The sequence below is a fragment of the Schistocerca cancellata genome, chromosome 6, assembly GCF_023864275.1.
Source record: "Schistocerca cancellata isolate TAMUIC-IGC-003103 chromosome 6, iqSchCanc2.1, whole genome shotgun sequence".
In the NCBI taxonomy this organism is placed as follows: Eukaryota; Metazoa; Arthropoda; class Insecta; order Orthoptera; family Acrididae; genus Schistocerca; species Schistocerca cancellata.
Window position 1 is genome coordinate 283276324 of NC_064631.1, and position 23810 is coordinate 283300133.

General features: G+C 39.3%; 2 protein-coding genes across 4 annotated transcripts in view; one reads left to right on the forward strand and one right to left on the reverse strand.

The window, feature by feature from the left end:
• Positions 1 to 19551, forward strand: part of LOC126190837 (neuroglian) — an 83089-nt gene extending 63538 nt beyond the window's left edge. For 2 of the 3 annotated variants that reach the window (XM_049931415.1, XM_049931416.1), the window contains exons 22-23: positions 5857 to 5960; positions 18593 to 19551. In XM_049931415.1, coding sequence (XP_049787372.1) covers positions 5857 to 5960; positions 18593 to 18702 — 214 coding nt within the window. In that variant the 3' untranslated portion in view covers positions 18703 to 19551. Of the gene's footprint in view, positions 1 to 5856; positions 5961 to 8754; positions 8869 to 18592 lie in introns of all 3 variants that reach the window. The other variant, XM_049931417.1, reaches the window with a different exon arrangement.
• Positions 19552 to 19899: 348 nt separating this feature from the next.
• The window catches only part of LOC126190839 (peptide chain release factor 1-like, mitochondrial), a 73588-nt gene continuing 69677 nt past the window's right edge, over positions 19900 to 23810 (reverse strand). Inside the window, exon 7 of the mRNA XM_049931418.1 lies at positions 19900 to 22060. Coding sequence (XP_049787375.1) covers positions 21866 to 22060 — 195 coding nt within the window. The 3' untranslated portion in view covers positions 19900 to 21865. The remainder of the gene's footprint in view (positions 22061 to 23810) is intronic.

Below are 23810 nucleotides of genomic sequence, written 5' to 3' on the forward strand. Positions count from 1 at the left end.
TGAGACTAGGAGAGGCAGTACAGGGGATATTGTGCTGTTAGCAAAGGCACTCACACTGGTCGTCTGTTGCCGTAGACCATTAACGCCAAATATCGTCACACTGTCCTAATGGACATGTTCATCGTACATCGCATATTGATTTCTGAGGTTATTTCACACAGTATTGCTTGTCTGTTAACACTGATAACTCTGCACAAACGCCACTGCTCTCAATTGTTAAGTGAAGGTCATTGGTCACTGCGTTGTCTGTGGTGAAAGATAGTGGTTGCAATTTGGTGTCTTCGGCATACTGTTCAAACTGCGGATCTCAAAATATTGAATTCTCTGCCGATTTCAGAAATGGAATGTCCCACACATCTACCTCTCACTACCAGTCTGCGTCCAGGGTCTGTTAATTCTCATCGTGCGGCCATAATCACATTGGAAACGTTCTCATATGAGTCACCTGTGTACAAATCACAATTCTGCGAATGACTGTCCTTGCCTATCTCGTGTATATGATACTACCACCATTTGTATATTTGCATACCACTATCCCATGACTTTTGTCACCACAGTGTATTTTGCATATTCTGCCACTTAAGGAGCCATCTAGAAGTAAACTTTCAGTAATTAAAACTTCCGGGCTAAGAGGCCGTGGTCGAATAGTAGAAATACTTCTCCCTGACACGCTCTATATAAACAGGACCTCCATGGCCTAGTGGAGTCGTAGACTCACCTCAGATGATGTTGCCGTTAGCTGGCAACGAAATGTGTGGGAGAAGTATTTCTACTATTGGACCATGGCCTCGTAGCCCGGAAGTTTTAATTACTGAAGACGCCGGCCGTGAAAGCCTGCACGCTATGATTGGTAAAATTTTCGTTAAAATTTTGTTTCTATAGTGTTTTCTTCTGGTGTGATAATATTACGTTCAAATTTATCATTCTTAGAAATAGTTCTATTTTTACAGCAGTTTACTTAAATTATAATCACCCTGTACATCCAAGTAATCAGATAAGGGGAGTTATCTCCATACTGTAGCCAAGCCTGCCAACTTTTACAGTTTATCCATAAAATTTACAGGAATTGCAGCATTTTATGGTGTTACAGATGTACAATGTTATTTTAAGACTTCATGGACAAAAATTTGAAACTTTAACATTCAGTAATCACCCCACTTCCGTACAGTTCATTGTTTGCGTGGGTCGAAGGCAAGTCTACGATATAATTCTTCAAGCTTTCCCGGTGAGGCATTGTCGTGTTGATTAAGCGGGTTTCTGCCGGTTATTTGCGTCTTTCCTGCACGATATTTCAACTGCGTGACTCACAGTCCCCTTCAGGTGCTGTCTAATCCTGATTCCAGGGTGGAACGAGTCTGGTATTTATGGCTAAGTTGTGCTAGGTGTTCCCTTTGTGGTCCACGCCACATCTGGCACTTCGTCTGTGGTGTGCGCCGACTAATAGTAATGGATGTAGCATTTTCTTCCAGCCGCTGCTGTTCTGTACACTGTGCGCGTGCTTTGTGGTTATTATCCGTTGTCAGTATAGCTGAATTAAGTTCTGAATGGCATCCAAGCTGTGCTAGATGTTCTATCTTCCAACTGTCATAATTTGGAGTCTTTCTGTGAATTAGGACGTTCTGTTACTGTGCTGTATCGTGTTAGGCATGATGTCCGAAGTTCTTGCTCTCCAGGAGCGGCTGCAGTGTCACTTTCAGGCCGATTGTGTTCAGACTGACACTTGAGACTCGGAAGAGCGTCCTCAGATACTTTGTCTGTTCTCTGAGGTGCCATTTCACATACATCCTTAGTTACATGTACTGAGCTGTCACGTCTAATTCAAACCTTATACTTGTGTCTCTTGGGGTCTGAATGTTGCCTACGTTGCGTCTTCAGAAGATCGAGTGCTGGGTTCCAAGCCGGTATCATTATACTTCATAGAATGATTGAGGTCTAAACAATGCTCGGCAATCGCTGACTTGGTTGCCTGCCTCAGTTTTGTGTGCCTTTGGTGCTCTTTGCACCTGATGTCAATGGTCCTGGTGGTCTCGCCGATGTATGCCATACCACATTCACATGGTACACGGTAAATGCCTGGTTTCTGTAGACACAGGTCATCCATCACATCCCCTAGCAGAGCTTTAATCTTGGTGGGTGGATGGAACACACTTTTAATGTTATGTTTGTGGAGAACTCTGTTGATTTTGGCAGATATCGGCCCAACATATGGCAAATGTGCAACTTCTTGCACCTAGCACAACGTAGGCATAAATACTGGACTTGTTGCACACTGGAATCAGTATTAGGCAGCACCTGAAGACTGTGAGGTACGTAATTAAAATATCATGCAGGAAAGACGTGAATAACCGGCAGAAACCTGATTAATCAACATGACAAGTCTACGATAGTACATAATTTATTCTTTGATATGATTGGTACTTCTAACTGTGTGTGATGTTTGTGTCGTCGTTGGAATTGAATTTAAAGCTGGGATAACAGTTCTTCCATGTGAGTCTTATATGTCGACAGGCTCTGCTCAGCAATTTCTTTGTTCTGTTCCGTTCACTTGCTGTGATTCAACCATATTCTTTGACCATGTGTGAACTAGTTACATTCAATTCTTACATGTGTGTGTGTGTGTGTGTGTGTGTGTGTGTGTGTGTGGGGAGGTGGGGGGGGGCTGCTGTTGTTGTTGGCGGCTTTCCTCCATTCCCCCATACCCCCCCCCCCCCATGTGCTTATTCTATGTTCATGAGGTTGGTGTCATGTTGATTTAATGGTTTAAGACTTTGTTTGCTTCGAGATGTTTCAATAAAGTGTTTGACTGCCTTGAATGTTTGTCATAACTTGTTTGTGACATTCTGTTATCCAGGTTCCATTCGATATGTTTCGAAACATTTGTTCTTGGACATTTTAATATGCTGTATTCCTGTTGTAAGATTCATGAATAAATCCGCCAAGAAACAGTACTTCCAGACATTTAAAGAATCATATTCTGCTGATTTTCCATGCATACAAAATATAGAAAGGGAGAAAAATTTGCCTTTTGCACTTTATGTGGGCGTGATATTAATATTGCTTATGGTGGAAGAAACAATCTGAGTAATCCTGTGAAGTGTGGTAAAAACATAAATTATGTTAAAGTGAAGGAAGGTAACAAGAAAATCAACACCTTTTTCTTTGCCAAGTCTGGAAACATTGACAGTGACATAATTAGGGCCTTCCTTTTTGATGGAACACAATGTTCCCTTAGGTGCAGCTGATTGTGCTGGTGCTTTATTTAAGATTATGTTTCACACATCAGAAGTTGCAAAGAAAACGACTTGCATTGTAAATAAAATGGCAGAAAATGCATCATCTGAAGTTTTATGTGCCTTCAGAATGAACCATTTTCTTTGGCAACGGATGGAAGCAATGATTCGAATGCCAAATTGTATCCTGTTGTTGTTACATTCTATGATATTCTGCAGGAAAAAGAACTGAACACTGTGCTGTCCATGCCAGTGTTAGACGGGGGCTCAACAGGGCGAAACGTAGGTAACCTGATGTTATAACAGCTGAATTCTCATAACATACCAATTGAAAACTGTGTGGCTTTCTGTTCCGACAATGCTGCTGTTATGATAGGACACGAAAATGGTGTTTCAGCAGTTCTGAAGGAAGTTCAACCAGGTATTGCAATCGTAGGTTGCATTTGGCACCTTATTAATCTAGCAGCTGAAAAAAAAGTGCTGGAAGATTACCACTTAAAGTGGATGAGATCTTTGTTGGTATATTTTATTCCTTAGAGAAGAACGTCAAAAGAAAAGAATGCTTTCAGAACTTGCACAATAAAGAGGCAAAGAAAATTCTGTAGCATGTACATACTACATGGTTATCTTTAGTCAGATGTTTGGATAGACTACTGGGCCATTAGGATCCACCTCTTCCTTTCTTCAAGGAGGAAGTAATATTATGTACCCAAAACATTTCCTCAAGCTTGACATCTTTTAGAATACCTAGAGTTGAACAGAGGGGATTCAAGAGTATCAGAAGAAGAGAATTCTTAATTCTGCTACTACACATGCCATTAACAGAATAGCATATTCTTCCAAATGAGACAAACCCATCCTTAGAAGTAAGACTTCTGCCACAACATGTAAGGTAAAATTGTTTATGGTCTTGTCCTCAAACTTAAACAAGGCCTTTTGCACTTCCATTCATGTGGCTATGCCTGTATTTGACAAATTGAATGTTGCCCTTGAGACTTCTTCCCCTACAAGTTCACTTTTTGTTACAACTTCTAATGGATTTGCTAAAGCAGTTGTTCACTAAAGCTCCTAATTGCTTGAAATGGAGCACAACTTGATTCAAAAGCAAAGAAGTGATGATGAGTTAGTTATTGACATTCAGACTTTGAACATAGTGAATGCTATCCAGGATTACAGATAAATCTCATTTCTTTTCATTGGTGATAAACTACATTTGCACTGCCTGTGACTACATTATCATCAAGTTTCCACTCAAGGATGATGTGTTAAAGCATGCTCAAGTTGCTAGGTTAGACAAAATTAAAGATGCACAGTTTTCTTCCAATTGTTTTTTCTTGGGAAAATTTCCTATCGTATTGTGCAAGGAAGAGAATGAAACTACAGGGGAGGTGGTGAATGAGCTCCAGAAGCAGTTCACAGCTCTTCATCAGCAGTTCACAGTTCTTCAGGTAGATGATACTAAGCAATTGCAGTGGGGCACAAATACCAAGACTTTTTGGAGCTGATGGATGTCTTTAAGTTCAACTGACTTTCTATAGTGATACTCTCTGTTCTCACCATTCCCCATAGCAATGCAGAATGTGAAGGTGTTTCAGCCTTGCGAAGAAAAATTGAACAGAGTTCATATCATCCGTGTTCAGTGAATCTCTGGAGTCTATTTCTCTTTTGAAGACCATGAGTTCCGGTCCCAGTTATGACAAAACATTTTCTCAAGACTTGTTGCAGGAAGCTAAAAATGCCAAAACTGTGACTTTTAAGGTCAAACTCGCATGTGATTTGCAGTGTGTATTATATTTTTCTTGCCTGTGTTATGTTGAACAAGTTTTATTGTGTAAAAGCTTTGTCAGTTATTGTGTATCTGCTTCATTTATCAAGGAAGTCCAAACTAATATTCACCACACCTGCTGCTGTTTAACATAGATTTCTTCTGCTGCTGTTTAACATTGATTTCTTCTTTATTGTTATGTTCACATACAAATCATTGGCTATGATGTAAGTAGGTTTGATTTCATTGAACTATCCTGTTTAAAACATGAATTATTGTATTTTGTAGCACAAAAGTATTATTATTTTCTTCAAGCCGGGGTATATCAAAATTCATTAGATTTTTGGTCAAGCATGAATTTTATTGATAGCCTATTTCAGAAGTTGGCAGGTATATACAGCAAATTGGATACGAATACTCATCCACCATCAGTATAAACCAGTTCAGAGTTAATAGTGAAATACTTTGTAAAACTTGTCGATATGGATTTGAGTTAGTAAGTGAGACTGATTTTTTTGGTACCATGTCAACAAAGAATTTCATATTGCAGGACTGTGAAAGAAACTCTACACAAACATTTGAGAATAAGAGAATAAGCAAAAAATGGCATCCAACATACAGGTGAACCAAAGTGCATTGTGTACGTCTAGTCTGAAATGTGTGGAATGAATGTCTAATCGACACACGCACACACACACACACACACACACCTCTCTCTCTCTCTCTCTCTCTCTCTCTCGCTCGCTCGCTCGCTCGCTCACACACACACACACACACACACACACACACACACACACACACATAAATCTTCTGTTTTTCCTCATGTGTATTTATTTATTCATTTTACTTCATTTCATTTAGGCTTGATAACAAGTCACATGGTCGTGGATCAACTGCCAGTGATCAGAAAGCTGCACCAGAAAGTGATACGGATTCAATGGCGGAGTATGGTGATGGTGATACAGGTTCGTGAATGTCTTATGACTTGAATGAAATTGCAGAATGAGACATTTTTTTAACTTGCTTGCTTTAATTGTGTTTCGTAACTCAGTGTGGTGTAAGTATATTTAACCAGCCATTCTCTTTCACAGGTTAGTATATATCAGTAAAATTGAGAAATTACTTTTTTATGACTTGGAAGTTTTCCCACATTGACAGTAGTTAATGGCACCTGAAGACTCATCCAGAATTGATAGCTGAACCTGTATTATAGTGTGTGTGTGTGTGTGTGTGTGTGTGTGTGTGTGTGTGTGTGTGTGTGTGGAGACTCTGCCATAATGTTATAATGGCTACCACCAGGTTAAAATATTCCCCCCATTTGGATCTCTGACAGACTACTTGATAGGAGATGTCGTACAAAAATAGAATGCTAATTACTGTGGATGTATGGAATGTTACAGCACAAAAGTAGCGTGGAAAACTAGAAGAATCTGAAGGTTGAAATAGGAAGAATGCTGATAAATATTTTAAGAGTCAGTGAGATATGATGGAGAGAATGGGGAGATTTGTGATGTGAAGATCATGGGCTTATTCATTGTGGGTTATATAATAGTAAAGCAGCAGTAGGAATAAGAGCAAATAGGAGATTTTGTGATAGAACAGAAGATTATCTGCAACAACAGAAAGAACAATACTGATGACATTGAATGGACATCCAATAGATACTGTAATTGTATATGTAAATTGGTAACCACAGATGTGAATGACATTGAAACAGAAAACATGCAAAATATATCAAAGGGGTTGAGAATTTAATCATAATGGAAGACAGGAGTGTAATCACGAAGTAAGACAGAGAACAAAAAGTAAAAGGAAAGCTCTACCTTGGCAAGAAAAATGAGATGGAAGAAAGATCAATTCTGCCTGGGGCAAGTACATGTGAAAGATGCTAAGGAACTGAAAAAGGAAATGAGATAGCCAATATTTCAGGAAAACAAAAATTCTTGTCTCAAATGAAGGACTGAAAGTTATACAGCTGCTGACATTGATAGTGATCATAACCAATTACTAATGAAATTTCTGTTGAAATTCAAGAAGTGGAGAAGGAGTTGAAATGTCAAAAGTAGATAAGTTGAAGTAATAAAAAACTGGAGCTTTCTCAGAAGCATATGACCGTAAATTACAGATTAAGCCTGAAAGAAATTAATAAAGAGCTAGCAAAATTTTAAAAATGTTTAATGTGAACTGGTACTGAACAAAAATGTCGTAAGTTGGAATACACTCTCAGGTTTTCAAATTTTTCCTGTGTAGCCCCCAGCAATCAGTCTTTCGTTCTCATCCCATCTGGTAAGTCTTCCCGAAAGTCAAGGTTCTGGACAACTTTTCCATGTCTTCTTGTCCTAAACCTCACCAGCTGTTTTCCTACACCTCTGTCCATTCCCGTTCAGCTTTTCTGTCAGAAGGAGCTACTGACTGCAAAAGCTTGCAAATTCCAGTGCTTTTGTTATATGTGTGTGTTCTCCTGCCGCAACTTAATGAGTAGATTTCTTATCTATCCAGTTACATTATATAAGTCACCATTTAGCTTCTTAAACCATGATGTATCTTAGTTCTCTGTTCATGATCTCAACTTTATAGCCATGGTGGTCATTTGTTTGCATTTACACTTGAATTACTACAGTGTCCTTGGAATTTAATGAACATCAACCCGTCACTGTAGTTTTTCACATGATGAGTATTTCCTAGTTTGATTTGTTAGCAGGATGACAACTCCTGTTTCAGCTTTCTCTCTTTCCTCAGTAGAACATGTTTTTTCCCCTTTTTCCTGCTCAAATTCTTCACTAAATCATACATTTAAGTTTTCTAATTGTCCTGTGTTTTGTAATGTTCTTACATTCCCTCCAGTGTAGTCTGTACTCAGTCTAAATTGAGTACTGTTATACTTGCAGAGTATTTTACCCCATTTTCAGAGATTTTGTCTCCTTTGTAGGTTAGTATCTCCGTGCTGCTGACAGACTTGTTATTACCCTACTGTATAGGATAGTTCCCCATCTTTAAGACAAGAAATTTCCTTTTTGCTTACTCACTCATATACACATGATATAGTACATTGGTATTTAGCAGAAGTGGATTTCTTATCTCAGTAGAGTTTCTATACACACCAGCGTTTGCCACAGTATGTGTTGACCTCCTCCTTTCTGTAGGAGGTGCTGGATGCAACAGAATGCAGAACTAGAACACCCATGATGTGATATATTATTGATGTGTTAATGTCCCCACAATGTTAGATTTGGGGCAAGGGTCTTGAGGTGTGTTCTTTGATGCATAAAACTCGTACTTGCACTTTTGTCCCTGATGCCAAAATGATACAGTTACGACAGTTCTCTGAATATAATTAAATGACAGGATGGGAGACAAATAATTTTGTAAAATATATCTCAGTTGTTATTATTGAGCTTAGATCTTTCAAAACTCGTGGATGTATAGTTTGTCTGGTGACCACATTTCTCCCTTGTGAACAAGAGTGCAGTGTTAATGGTAAGAGATACTGTATTTGGTTGTTTGACACTTTATTTCATCTCGTAATATGTTTGTCTGGAAAGTATACTTACAGCACTCAAAAGAAAATGTATTTTGTGTCACATGCATGTTGATGCCCCAGAGAGATGAGAAAATTTTTTACATTCTCTTTCTGTCTTATGTTAGTGCCATTTTGTTTTACTGTGTTTTGCATGCTGCTTTTTCTGTTTTGTTGTAGCTTTGTAGCTATTTTTTGTATGTAACATTTTTGCTTTTGGATGCCGGTGTGTGGCCATGCAGAAGGTATGAATGAAGATGGTTCTTTCATTGGTCAGTATGGCCGTCAGCAAAGGAAAGCAGAAACAGCATCAGCGGGTGGCGGATTTGCTACCTTGGTCTAGGTATCCTGCAGAGGTAAGACAATAATAATTCTTGGAAGTTTACTACTAATATTTTGATGCCTCATGCAAACTGATACTGTAAAGTGTTCATTTCAAGCTGCAGTGAAATTGCAGTTGTACAATGGCAGGAGTAAATTTCATATATCACAGAACGAAAAAAACACAGGATACTATGAGTATAATATCAATGAGTCACATTTGGAATCAGCAAACTCATGCAAATACTTGGGGATAACATTTTGTAGGGATATGAAATAGAATGATCACATAGGCTTCATTGTGGGTAAAGCAGGTGGTAGATGTCGGTTTATTAGTAGACTACTGGGGAAGTGCAGTCAATCTACAAACGAGATTGCTTACAAAGCAATTGTGCGTCCCATTCCAGAATATTGCTCAAGTGTGTGGGACCAGACCAAATAGGACCAACAGGGAATATTGAATGTATACAGAAAAAGGCAGTGTAAATTGTCACAGGTTTGTTTTACCCATGGGAGAGTGTCACAGAGATGCTGAAGAAACTGATTTGGCAGACTCTTTAAGGTAGATGCAAACTGTTCTGATAAAGTCTACTACAAAGTTTCAAGAAATGGCTTTAAATGATGATTCTAGGAATACACTGTATTACAGCCTCCTGCATATTTTCCACATAGGGATTGTGAGAACAAGATTAGATTAATTACAGCACACACAGATGCATTTAGCAGTCATTGTTCCTGCACTCAATATGTGAATAGAATGGGCAAAAACCCTAATAACTGGTACAGTGGGGTGTATCCTCTGCCAAGCACATGACAGTGGTTTGCAGATTACAGATTCAGGTGTAGATTATGACTCAAGTAGCAATCTGCTTTGCTAGATGTAAAATCGAAGCATATAAGCTAATACGCCAACTCAAACGCAGAAAAGTCTTTATATCTGATGGAAAAAGCCACCGCCCTTATAAGCTAGAAATAAAAATATACAAAGAGTAAAGTGGAGACAAACAGTTGGAACGGTTAGGTTATAAAATGACAGAAATCATACTTCTTGTGGTAAACACCATATGTAAAATTTTATAGATTTATTCAAAACTAGTTGAGTACCCAGTGTTACCCTGGTACATATTTATTTTAGTTCTATTAGTCCACCTTTCTGTCCATCTCCTCCTTCCCTCATCTCTTTTGATGAACTGTGTGTTGGACAATGATATGATTTTGTAGGTACGTTCAGTATCATATGTGGGTCTAAGACCCAGTCCCTTGTTGACAAATCTCGTGTGGCAGTTGAAGATAGCAAAACGAAAGCCAAAGTTTTAAGTTTCACATTCAAGACACCGTTCACAAAGGAGAATTGTACAAACATTACAGTCATTTGACCATCAGACAGGCTCCCATATTGACGAAATAGTTATAAAAATCTCTGGCGTAGAGAAACAATGGAAATATAATGCACATAGCCCCAAGCGACTGCAAAAAAGCACGGGTGACTCCAATATATAAGGAAGGTAAAGGAACAGACCTGCAAAATTACAGACCGGTATCCCTAACTTCGGTTTGGATGCGGAATCCTTGAACATATTCTCAGTTCGAATATAATAAACTTTCTCGAGACTGAGAAGTTTATGCCCATGAATCATCACAGTTTTAGAAAGCATTGCTTGAGTGAAACTCAGCATGCCCTTTTCTCAAAACATATACTGCGAACTGTAGATGAATGGCGACAGGGAGATTACATATTTCTAGATGTCCAGAAAGCATTTGACACATTGCCCTGTTGCAGGCTGTTAACGAAGGTATGAGCATATGGAATAAGTTCACAGATATGTGAGTGGCTTGAAGACTTTTTAAGAAATAAAACCCAGTATGCTGTCTTCAATGGTGAATGTTCATCAGGACAAGGGTATTGTCAGGGGTGCCCCAGGGAAATGTGATAGGACCACTGTTGTTCTCTGTGTACATAAATGATTTGGCAGACAGGGTGAGTAGCAGTCAGCAATTGTTTGCTGATGGTGCTGTGGTGTATGGTAAGGTGTCAAAGTTGAATGACTCTAGGACGATACACGATGGCTTAGTTGTCGTGATGAATGGCAGCTAGCTCTAAATATGGAAAAGTGTAAGTTAATGTGAATGAATATGAAGGACAAAACTGTAATGTTCAGATACAGTATTACTAGTGTCCTGCGTGACAGTCAAGTCATTTAAATATCTGGGCATAACTTTGCAAAGCGATATGAAATGGAACGAGCATGTGAGAACTGTGATAGGGAAGACCCACGGTCATCAGATTATTGGGAGAATTTTAGAAAAGAGTTGTTCACCTGTAAAGGAGGCTGTTTAAGACGCTGTTGCGACTTATTCTTGAGTATTGCTTTAGTGTTTGGGATCTGTACAGGGGCATATTGAAGGAAGACGTCAAAGCAATTCAGAGGTGGGCTGCTGGATTTGTTGCTGGTAGGTTCGAATAACACACAAGTCTTACGGAGGTGTTCGGGAAATCAAATAGGAATTCCTGGAGGGAAGGTGACATTCTTTTCAAAAGTGGGAAAATTTAGACAACCGTCATTTGAAGGTGACTGCCGAATGATTGTACTGCTGCCGACATACATTTTGTGCAAGGACCATGAAGATAAGATAAGAGAAACTAGGGCTCATATGGAGGCATATAAACAGTCGTTTTTGCCTCACTCTATTTGTGAGTGGAACAGGAAAGGAAATGACTGGTAGTGGTACAGGGTACCCTCCACCCAGATTTTTTGCAGACAGTAAGTACCAAGTTTGGTTGAAACTGTATAGTGGCTTGCAGAATATCCGTGTAGATGTAGAGGGGTACTATCTGCTGAATGTGCTAACAATAGAGTTAGTAATAAAGAAGTAATAAATGTGAATGTCAGGCCGCGTGCGACAATTTTACTGCATGTACAGCAAAAATGTAGTAAGCAATAAACTTTTTTCTGTTTGTCATGATGTAGGCGGCGTCAGAAAAGTTTTGTAAAGGTTTGGAATTGTGTGTAAAGTTTGTTGAAGTCACTAAGTGCTCTCGTTCTCAAATACTGAGTGAATAAAATCTGGGTATTCATACATCATAGTTAACATTTCTCTTTCACCCCCACCCCTTTGATAGATAGGTGGTCTTTACCTCCCAGCGATTTTTTGCAGAGGTCTTTACCTCCCAGCGATTTTTTGCAGACAGTAAGTACCAAGTTTGGTTGGAACTGGTCCAGAGATTTTGGAGGAGATTTGGTACATACATTGATTTTTATAATATGTATGAATATCAATTTTTCCATGCTCAGATTTTCATGAAATATAGCCTATGCATTGCCCAAAACTATTTTCAATTACCTGTGAAAACCCCATGAAAATTCATCTGGTAGCTGTGGAGATTAGCTTGTTCAAAGGCAGCCAGACACAACAGTTTCAAAGATTTATTATTAGTGTAGATTAATGCTGGGGCAGCTTGTTTGGGAATAAGGCAGTACCTTATGGATTAGGATGCTGTGCATTGCTCATTAGCTTGAATTGATCAGCCATTAACCTTGCAAGAGGAAGGCAGGAGAGCAAGTAATGGATAAGTTAAACATACTGAGATCAATTAGGTAAGATCTACGAAACCACTGAAGTGCCAAAGGAACTGGTATATGCATGCATATTCAGATGCAGAGATATGTAAACAGGCAGAATATGTTGCTGCAGTTGCCAACACATACATAAGACAAGAAGTGTCTGGTGCAGTTGTTAGATCGGTTACTGCTGCTACAATGGCAAGTAATCAATTTAAGTGAGCTTGAACATGGTGTTGTAGTTGGTGCATGAGTGATGGGGCACAGCATCTCCAATGTAACGATGAAGTGGGGATTTTCCCATACGACCATTTCACGAGTGTACCATAAATATCAGGAATTCCGTCAAACATCAAATCTCCGACATTGTTGCGGCCGTTAAAAGATCCTGCAAGAAAGGCACCAACAACGTCTGAAGATAATCACCCAGCATGACAGAAGTGCAACCCTTCTGCAAATTGCTGCAGATTTCAGTGCTGGGCCATCAACAAGTGTCAATGTGCGAACCATTCAATGAAACATCATCGATATGGGCTTTCAGAGCCAAAGGCCCACTCCTGACTGCATGACACAAAGCTTTTCACGTCATCTGGGCCTGTCAACACCAACACTGGATTGTAGCTGACTGGAAACAGGTTGCTTGGTCGGATGAGTCTCATTTCAAATTGTATTGAGTGGGTGACGTGTACGGAGACAACCTCATTAATCCCTGGACCTTGCATGTCAGCAGGGGACTGCTCAAGCTGGTGGAGGCTCTGTAATGGTGTGGGACATGTGCAATTGGAGTGATATGACTAAATATGGCTGACAGGTGACACACACATAAGCATCCTGTCTGATCACCTGCATCCATTCATATCCATTGTGCATCCTAACAGACTTAGGAAATTCCAGCAGGACAGTGTGACACCACGTACATCCAGAATTGCTACAGAGGAGCTCCAGGAACACTCTTTTGAGTTTAAAGACAACTGCTGGCCACCAAACTCCCAGACATGAACATTATTGAGCATATCTGGGATGCCTAGCAATGTGCTATTCAGAAGAGATATCCACCCACTCGTACCCTTATGGATTTATGGACAGCCCTGCAGGATTCATGGTGTCAATTATCTACAGCACTACTTTAGACATTAGCTGAGTCCATGCCACGTCATGTTGTGGCACTTCCGCGTGCTCGCAGGTGCCCCACACGGTATTAGGCAGGTGTGCCTGTTTCTTTGGCTCTTCAGTGTATCTCAGTTGACCAAGTTAATTTAATAGAGCAAAGTTACCAGCAGGGTATTGCATCTTGGAAATGTTGGCAATAAGGACAAAGTAAGAAGTCTTTTCAGAGATTCATATGCAGCTTGTCTTTGGAGCCATAGATTCCCCCCCCCCCCCCCCACCCCCTCTTTCTTCTAGCTTCTTTGCATCATTTGTTTGCAGATCTTCTTTTCTGTCTAGATTTCTCATATAATTTTATTTCTTAGTTGGTCAATTATCCTTTCTTTTGTAATAGATGAGAAGTGTATAGTAAGTAGTGTTTAACACTTTGGAGAGAGGCCACTTGAAGAAAAGTTGGCCTAGGAAACTGGCCATTTACGTCATTATTTAAAGCATTACTGGCACATATGTAATCGATGTAGTGGTACATAGTTAAAAGCAGCTAAGCTTCAAGATTTCTTTTTCGTATTTACTTTAGTTCTTAATTGATGTAGTAATACATAGTTAAAAATAGTTAAGCTTGAAGATTTATTTTTCATATTTGCTTTAATTCTTTGATACAAGGGTTGTCCTCAAAGTAAGTTCCGTTTCTATTTCTATCCACGGCAGCGCTACGATCGCAGTTCCGAGAGTGGGCGGCAGTTGCTCTAACTCAAGGAGAAGACATGTACGCCATTTTCTGATCCCTCCTGCTGACGTCTGCTTTGTAGTGCTTCTTTATAATGTCAGCCGTAATTGAAAATGCCGCCGCGTGTGAAATCAGATATGTGATTCGTTTTCTAAATGCAAAGAAAGTTAAACCAAACGAAATTCATCGGCAAATCTGCGAGATTTATAGACAACATGCTATGAGTGATTCAATGGTTAGAAGATGGGTCACACTGTTCAATGAAGGACGTGATCAAGTGCACAATGAAGAACGAAATTGACGCCCGTCTGTGGTTACTGATGAACTGGTTCACACAATTGAAGAGAAGATTAAGCACAGCCCTAAGTTCACACTTATTGCAAACTATGGAAGTTCCGCAAATCTCACCCATCAATATTTCATGAAATTGTTACTGAAAAACTGAAATTTCGAAAACTTTTCTCACTCTGGGTATCCAAAATTCTTACTGAACAACACAAAAAACAATGAATAGGCAGTGCACTTCAGTTTTTGACACACTACCTTGAAGAAGGCAATGGTTTTCTTTCTCGGATAGTAATGGGGAATGAAACTTGGGTATCGTACAACACCCCTGAAACAAAACAGCAATCAATGGAATGGAGGCACACTTCATCCCCAACGAAGGTTAAGCCTAAGCAAATTTTGACACCTCGAAAAGTCATGTGCACTGTTTTTTTTGGTACAGAAAAGGTATTTTGCTAGTTGATTTCTTACCACGAGGCCAAACAATCAATGCAGACGGTTACTGTGATATCATTAAGAAATTGCGCCGTGCAAGACGGAACAAGCGCTGAGGATTACTATCAAAAGGTGTTGTTTTTTTGCACGATAATGCCCGACCTCACATGGCGAATGTGACCAAACAACTCTTACGGGAATTTCACTGGGACGCGTTTGATCGTCCTTCGTACAGCCCGGACCTCGCTCCTAGCAACTTTCATCTCTTCTTATGCCTAAAATCTGTCCTTGGTGGTCAACACTTCAATGATGATGACGAACTGAAAGAACATGTTACCACATGGTTGAATACACAGGCAGCAACCTTCTGTGAAGAAGGCGTACAAAAACTTGTGCCACGCCATGAAAAGCGCCTACAAAATTTCGGAAGTTATGTAGAAAAGTATTTTAAAAGTTGTAGATTTTTGTACAATAAATATTTCTTCTGTGTCTGTAGATGTTTGTTTTATATAACCAATCGGAATATACTTTGTGGACATACCTTGTAGATTATAAATTTTAAAATAATGATGATGATGATGATGACAGAAAGTATGATTATCCTCCCGATAAAAACATGTGAGGTGAGTTATTGAACAATATTTTCCCTGTGAGATTTTGAAATTTCTTGCCTCATTCAACAAACATGATGTATTTGTGGAAGAATTATAACGAACTGTGAATGAAACCTAATTAGTATGTGCACGAAATTATGTCAGTGCAGTCATATTGGTTCAGCCATTCACAACAGCAGCTGTTACATTCACTAATGATTCTTCCAAAATATTAGACATTGACAAAGATGGCAGCACCCATCAAGGGGAAGGCTGCAAGACTTCAGAACGTTGTTCTCACACAAACATGCATTGAGAAAATCACCGCCTGACCCATACTCGGGTGTAATCTTTCTAACAAGAGTTGCAGGCTGAACTATGCTTGGGCTTGGTCTCCAAAGTGTTAATATACTTTTAAACATTGGAAAATCCAGGATGGGATATAACAATATTATGAAAAGGGTAGTTGCTGGTCACCATACAGCAGATATGCCAAGTTGCAGGTAGGCACAACAAAAAGACTCTCACAAAATGAGCTTTTGGACAAGGGCAAGGCCTTTGTTGAAAATATACAAAATACACACACACACACACACACACAACAGTCTCTGGCAGCTGAAGCCAGACTGTGAGCAGCAGCACATGATGGGAGAGGCAACCAGGTGGGGGTAAGGAGGAGGCTGGGGTGGGGCAGGGCGGCGAGGCGAGAGGGTGGTAGTGGAAAAGGAGATAAGTAAATTGACTGGTTGCATTCGTGGAATGGGGGGGTGGGGGGGGGGACTAGATGCGTAAGGACAATGTCTAATGAAGATTGAGGTCAGGAGGGTTACGGGAGCATAGGATATATTGCAAGGAGAGTTCCCGCAACCGAGCGAGGTGGCGCAGTGGTTAGCACACTGGACTCGTGTTCGGGAGGACGACGGTTCAATCCCGTCTCTGGCCATCCTGATTTAGGTTTTCCGTGATTTCCCTAAATCGCTTCAAGCAAATGCCGGGATGGTTCCTCTGAAAGGGCACGGCCGATTTCCTTCCCCATCCTTCCCTCACCCGAGCTTGCACTCCATCTCTAATGACTTCGTTGTCGACGGGACGTTAAACACTAATCTCCTCATCCTCCTCCTCCAGAGTTCCCACCTGTGAAATTCAGAAAAACTGGTGTTGGTGGAAAGGATCCAGGTGGCACAGGCTGTGAAGAAGTCACTGAAATGAAGAATGTAGTGTTGGGCAGTGTGTTCAGCAATTAGATGGTCCAGCTGTTTTCTGGCCACAGTTTGTCAGTAGCCATTCATGCGGACAGACTGTTTGTTAGTTGTCATGCCCATGTAGAATGCAGCCTGTGGTTGCACCTTAGCTTGTAGATCACATGACTGGTGTCACAGGTAGCCCTGCCTTTGGTGGGATGTTTGTGGCCGGACTGGAGTAGGTTGTGTTGGGAGGTCTTGCATCTAGGTCTGTTACAGGGATATGAGCCATGAGGTAAGGGGTTGGGAGCAGGGCTTGTGTAGCGATGGACAAGGATTTTGTGTAGGTTCGGTGAGTGGCGGGATACCGCTATGGAAGGGATGGGAAGGATAGTGGGTAGGACAAGAGGCAGTTGAAACCCTGATGGAGAATGTAATTCTGTTGCTCCAGTCCTGGGTAGTTCCGAGTCATGAAGGGAATGCTTCTTGTGGCCAGATCGTGGAACATTGGGAGGTGGTGGGTGATGGGAAAGGTAAGGCATAGGATATCTGTTTTTGTACAAGATTGGGAGGGAATTTCAGTCTGTAAAGGCCTCAGGCCTTGGTATACTTCTCCTTTGAAGGCATTACCTACAAACAAATCTGGGGTACAGTTATGGGTGCCTGTATCACACCATCCTATGCCAACCTATTTGTGGGCCATCTGTAGGAATCCATCCAAAACACTCAGAATTCCAAACTCTTCACCTGGTTCAAATTCATTGGTGGCTTCTTCGTGATCTGGATCAAGGTTGAGGACACCCCATCCGCATTCCTCCAGAACCTCAACACCTTCTCCTCCATTCACTTCACCTGGTCCTACTCAATCCAATAAGCCACATACCTCGATGGGCCTCCTCCTGAAAGATGGCTAAATCAGTACCTCTGTCCATATCAGACCTACCAACCACCAGCAATACCTCGACTTCGACAGTTGTCACCCATTCCATACGAAGAAGTCCCTTCCACACAGCCTAGCCACCCATGGCTGTCGCATCTGGGGTAACAAGCGGTCCCTCTGTAGATCTTCCTCTCCCGTTGCTGATAAGAAAGAAAAGAGAAGATAACACTTAACTTCATACTGTAAGTAGAACTGCACCTTCTTCTTTGCCATAAATGTGGAAAATTTAGCACTGAATATTTCAAATGCAATAGTAAATGTTTCATACAAGTTCCACAGTCTTGCTTTACATGAGACTAATGTAATTTAAATGTGGGGTACTTTCATCAGTGAACTTTGTGTGTGATGTGTAATTTATTAAAGTTGTGTATTTGTAGACTTGTAAGTCACATTTTTGATTTGGCTTTGTTATGCTGCTTGGCTCTACTTTGGTACTAATGATAATATCAAAACAGTGGATAGAAATTTTAGCATGGTGATAACTTGTTTGGATACAAGGCTGAACTAAAGTGATAGATAGCTCCAGTCCTGCTACAGTGATGAATCAAGAAACATTTCTGGCAAAATAAGAATTCTGCACAAGAAAAATTTTAATGGAGATGGGTTTTTGGGATTTTTTGGCAGAATAAAATAAGTCTTGACATTGAACTTACCAAGCAAAATCATTGTAATGATGTGTGCTAATAACATGTACTGGACTTATTGCATTAATAGCAGCTGTATTGGAATCTTACAGGATATTTGAAAATCAGACCATGCATTGCTTAATTTCATATTTAACTCTAAATGAATGTATACACAGAGCTGAATTTGAAATTGGATGCTATAAAGTATGTATTGAGCAATTGAATTAGGCACAAGTTCCTAGTTTATAATACATTCATGACAATGGTATAGTAGCATGTTTATAGTTTGAAAAAATACTTTTCAGGTAAATTCACAGAGGATGGTTCATTCATTGGACAGTATGGACCAGGAAAACGAAGACCAGAAGATCAACCAACACCAGCGGGTGTGGGAGCAGCTGCCACATATGTTTAGCCCTGTTGTGGGCTAATTCTTCAAGATCTACTTTGCTGTTCAATGGGACGTACAGAATAAATGAAAATTCATTTTTCAGTGTGACCGCTTGTGCAGCGTGTGACTGAGAGGTACCACTCGATGACTAAATGGAGTGTGGGCAACTTCGAAGCTCCCTCCTGCTGTTGCATTTGCCACGGTTTTTTGTGCTTCGAGAGTGGTAGTATAGGTGTTATTTCAAAATATTAAATATTATGAACTGTGTTTTCTATACAAGAAATGTCCCTTCTGTTTGCACTTCCTTCTTACTCTTGAAGTACTGCAACAGCTGTTTACTTTCTTGTTAATGTACAGTCCAGATTATCAGTATGTTAGAAAATTGTTGTGAATGGGCTACGAAGACTGCTATAGTGCGCTGACATTTTCTTCATTATGTGAGAAAAACACAGAATCTTGACTTCATATCTGCATTTAAAAATGTGGTCGCTTCCTGCAGCTGCCACATAAAACTGTATCAGAGAAATATGTTTTTACATATTATTTGTCATCCTAGCCAGCTACCTAATTGTTACTGAGTTGGACACAGTTTTCTATGCAATTCTGAATCTGGTGGCTGGTCAGTGTCATGGGACGAATGTGAACTGAAGTGTGAAGTAAGATGGCAGGTTGAAGAAAGTGGTGGTGCTCTTGTAGCCCACCAGTTTGTCTCGTGATACAGTTGTTACATATTTAGTGTGTGCATGTTGATGTCTACTAGCTGGTGCTGTATGTACCACGCTATAAATTAAAGTGCATTAATATTCCTGGCTGTGTCAGATGTTGCACCACTGTTAGGTATGTTGCATTGTGAACTGTTGGTTAAGTGGAAGGGTTACTTATAAAATGTGATTCCATGACCATGTCCATGGGCAGTGATACGGAGTGTTAAGCCCTAATTATGCTTTTTTTCTTTGTAAAAAAAGAGAGCTATAATTGTATGTTTCCTAAAAGACCATTATACATCGGCATAGTGTGAAGGCTTATAAATGTAATTTGATGATGTCTTGTTCTGACATGGTGTGCCTGATGTTGAAGCTTAGGTTAAAAAATACATTAAAAAATGAGGTTATTTCAAGCACGAGACAGGTTGGTGGCCTACTTGATGTTAATTGAATAATATAAATGTTGTTATTCGCTGAGATGTTTTTGCTTCTGTAAAGGTTGTTTATTTTTGCACTATTATTACTTGCGTAAGCACAGTTGCACGATAGATAAGGTGGCAGCTTTGTCGGTTGTGTGAGTAGTTCGCATGCTTGCAAAATAACTCTGTTGCTTATTGGAATTTCACACTTTATATCTTTGTTATATTTGTAGTATACTTAATTATTGCTGACCATCTTCAGCAGCAACAACACTTATGCTGTTGTACTGCAGTATATAAGCTCAGTGCTGAAATTACTGATCTCTTGCCTTTGAGTTTCCAATTTTTAATCTCCAACACCATTGTTTGTGTACAGTGGGTTTGATTGTACTGACACCTGAAAGAAATTTCAGTGTGCAGAATATGAATCTCATAAACCATCTTTGATATAATTGCACCACATTGTCTTGTAACTGAAAGTTGATTTAAGAACTATTGTAGTGGGGAAGTTTATATTAATTTCCCATATAAGAAGAGACCTTTATTATTTTTCTCTTGTATTTTTGTATGCTTGCAGATGATTTTGAATATGCAGCATTATTTTTTTAAAGTGTACTGAAATTGCAGCCATATGTTGGTATTGTAGCAGCTGCAATAGTTTCTTTGACACTCCGAAAGTATTGCACAATTCTTGTTACGTGGTAACAGTGAAAATTAAGTAATATTTTTGTATTTGCAGAGCATCCATGTCCATTGCAATCCTTTAGCTGTGTGACATAAATATAATTACTGATTTAACTGCTAATGCTTTCTTCAACTCAGCATTTAGCATCTAATGATTGAAAATGCTTCTGGCTGTCATTACTGTGGTTCAAACGGTTTCAAATATCTAACTTGGTGTGTTTTATTTTATTAAAATTTAACATTATAAGTTAGTCAGTTGTAAATATTTATGTCATTACAGCACCAGTATACACCTACATTATATGTAGACAATGGGATTGCGTTTCAGAATACTTAATTATGTAAGGTAATGGATCTGTTGTGGGGTGGTATCTCCTGATGACACTGACAGGAGACCTTGTGAACTAACTAATGATCTGTTCTGTTCTAAGTATTATTAATAATTTCTATAAGTTATTTTAATTTTTTATGATAGTTGCCAGGCAACTGTAAAGTCATCATTCCCAGCTTAACACCCACTTTGAGTGAAATTATTTTATATGTGTATTTTTATTTTATTTTTGTCTACAGCCACAAATATTAAATACAAAATGAGAAAAAAAAAGAAACTGTGTCAGCTCTCTTTATTTTGCAACCTATGTCCAAATCAATACAGCATCTGACATACTTATCACAGAACATGTAGTACAACATCTCTTTTTGTCAGTTTGATAACCAGAACAAACCAGTAACTGGTTGTCATCCTACCACAAAAAAAGAGTGGAAGTAAGCGGGCACCTCTCAACAGCATCATGTGATAAAAGTAATGTAGATTTTCAGATATCAATGACAGCTTGCAGACTACCAGCGTAAACTGAAGTTATTAAATATGAAGTTCCCCCAAAAAAAAGTTTTGGTTAAAATCTTGTACTTAAATAGTATTTGCTAAAGGGCTGTTTTTATAACCAGTCACAACAATAAATCTGTAGCCATCAAAAAACAAAATTGGACCATAAATAAACAGAACAAGTCTGACAAACTTATCAGTACATGTAAATTGGGCAAGATATCAAGGTCATTGTCCCCATGATTAAAGGAAGCATCAAATACGAGATTGCCACCAGTCTTAAATGAAAACATCAGCAGTTTGTTACTTTCCTGTTTGGCACAGATTTTTAAAATGTTATTAACTAAGTGAAAATGCATTAACTACACAATATTACAAAAATGTGGCACACTACTGTAACCTGCACAGTGCTTTGTGATAAATTTGACACAGACATCAATGACGAAAGGCACAAGTGTTGCAAAGTGAGGCACTAAAATTTTTCTCAATACAGTCAACATCAAGCCAGCCATGATACCACCAACTGCCATCCAGTAAATATGGGCTATAATTTTTCAACTGTGGATCACGGAGAAGAGCCGCTCCTTGTAGTCTTCCTGCTGAAGCTTCCTCATTAGGTTGTTCAACAACAACCCACCTTCCAAGAATTCCCTCAAGTTATGTACAGTGAAATGTATGCGATGATCTACTACAGTATCTCGCTGGAAATTGTACGTGCGTATCTTATCTGATCGCATGCTCATTCCAATCTGCAACAAACAACGATTTGTTACAAGCTTAATCCTTTCCATTTTAATTGATCTTTCCTTAATAAGGGCTACTTTATGAACAGCATCTCCATAAGTACATCAGATTATGTACAGACAAATACATCATTTCTAAGTACTACCATGGATCAGGAAATTTTATTTCTGAATCAATTATTTAATTCTGCTGTGTAAATATTTTAACCATTACAAACTCAGCAGCCTGCCTTTATACGACCTCAACAACTGAGCAGGAGAGTTTTGGTAAAATAACAAATCCTGTCATTTTAATAATCTTCCAGCCTCCCTGGGAATGGCCAGTAAGAAATCAGGCCACATAGAGATATTTCTTTTACCGTAATACTGTGTGCTACCTTTGAGTCTGTTCACACTGCTAGGGAAAATATCTGTCATGGCATATTACTGTAAACTCAAATTGTATCCATTTGCTTTGACAAATTTAAACAATACCAAGCAACTCAAAGCAGTTTGCTACAGACATAAAACTTTTTCACAAATTAAAACTGTATGCACTACTGAGACTCTGGCACAGAATCTTGCCTTTCGTGAGCAGTACTCAACTGTGCCACCCAGGCATGAACTGTGACCCCTACAGCTTCACTTCTACTAGTGCCACACTACTACTTTCCAAACTTTCTGCTCACTTCTATACTTTGATCAGAATAAGAAAGTGATTGACTAATCTGTGGCAACAAATGACAGAATACACTTGGTTGCCCCTTTTGTTGTATTTGCAGTTATCAAGTAGCTCTGTAATGGCAAGTAGCAGTTACTAGTCTGTTGCAGATGCACAAATAAGCTAACATTGAAGTGGCTCTGTGTTTTCTGATCTCACTTCCTGCTATTTCACGTTGAGAACCCATTTTGTCACATGAAACACAAAGTTAGTTCTGCAATATTGTGGCAACATGCCACGTAACGTGGAACTGATGGGAAGAGAGAATGTTTCCTATATCACAAGCAGAATGTGAGATGATATTTTGTATTTGTCGTGTTCAGCAGAAGCCCATATTCGGTGGGTTTTATCTTCAACTTATGAATATATGCTGTTTCTAGGCAGCAGCACATTGAATGCCTCGAGAACAATTCATTTTGGATTGATTTGTGTTAAAATGACAGGATATGTCATATTGGTGGTTAAAGACATGCCGTATTGTTATTTTCACATTATAACTCGGGTTTTATGAAGATTCATGAAAAACATGTCATTATTGTTAGGACTTATTATGTCACCTAATGACATTTTAGTAATTAAAGCCGTTAGAATACTGTAAAATAAAATACAAGGTCACTCACTGCAGACTTTCAGTGTAGTGTAGTTGGTAGCAGGTGCCACATTATGGAACAAAGGGTAGAGTGGTGCAGGTTTGGGTTCCTGCTGTAATCAATTTCTTTTCTTCCTTTTTTTCTCTCACCTTTGCCTTTCTAAAAGGTTGTGGGATTTTCTTATGAAATTAATAGAAAAAAATTGTGTAATATTTGGTAAGTGGGCTCTCTGGAGTGAGTTAGTTTGAGTTTGTGAACTTTTGTAAGCTGATGCCCTTAGTGACAGAACATATATCTTTTCTTTTTGTTTTACTTTAAGTTCATGGACACTGGTGAAGTTTTTATTTATGTTTACCACAGACAGAGCACCATGATTAGCATGTAGACAAGGGAGGAAATATGTGTTTTAAAAGAGCTAATGTAGGAATTTTACACTTGCCCACTTTCATAAACAAACTGTATACTT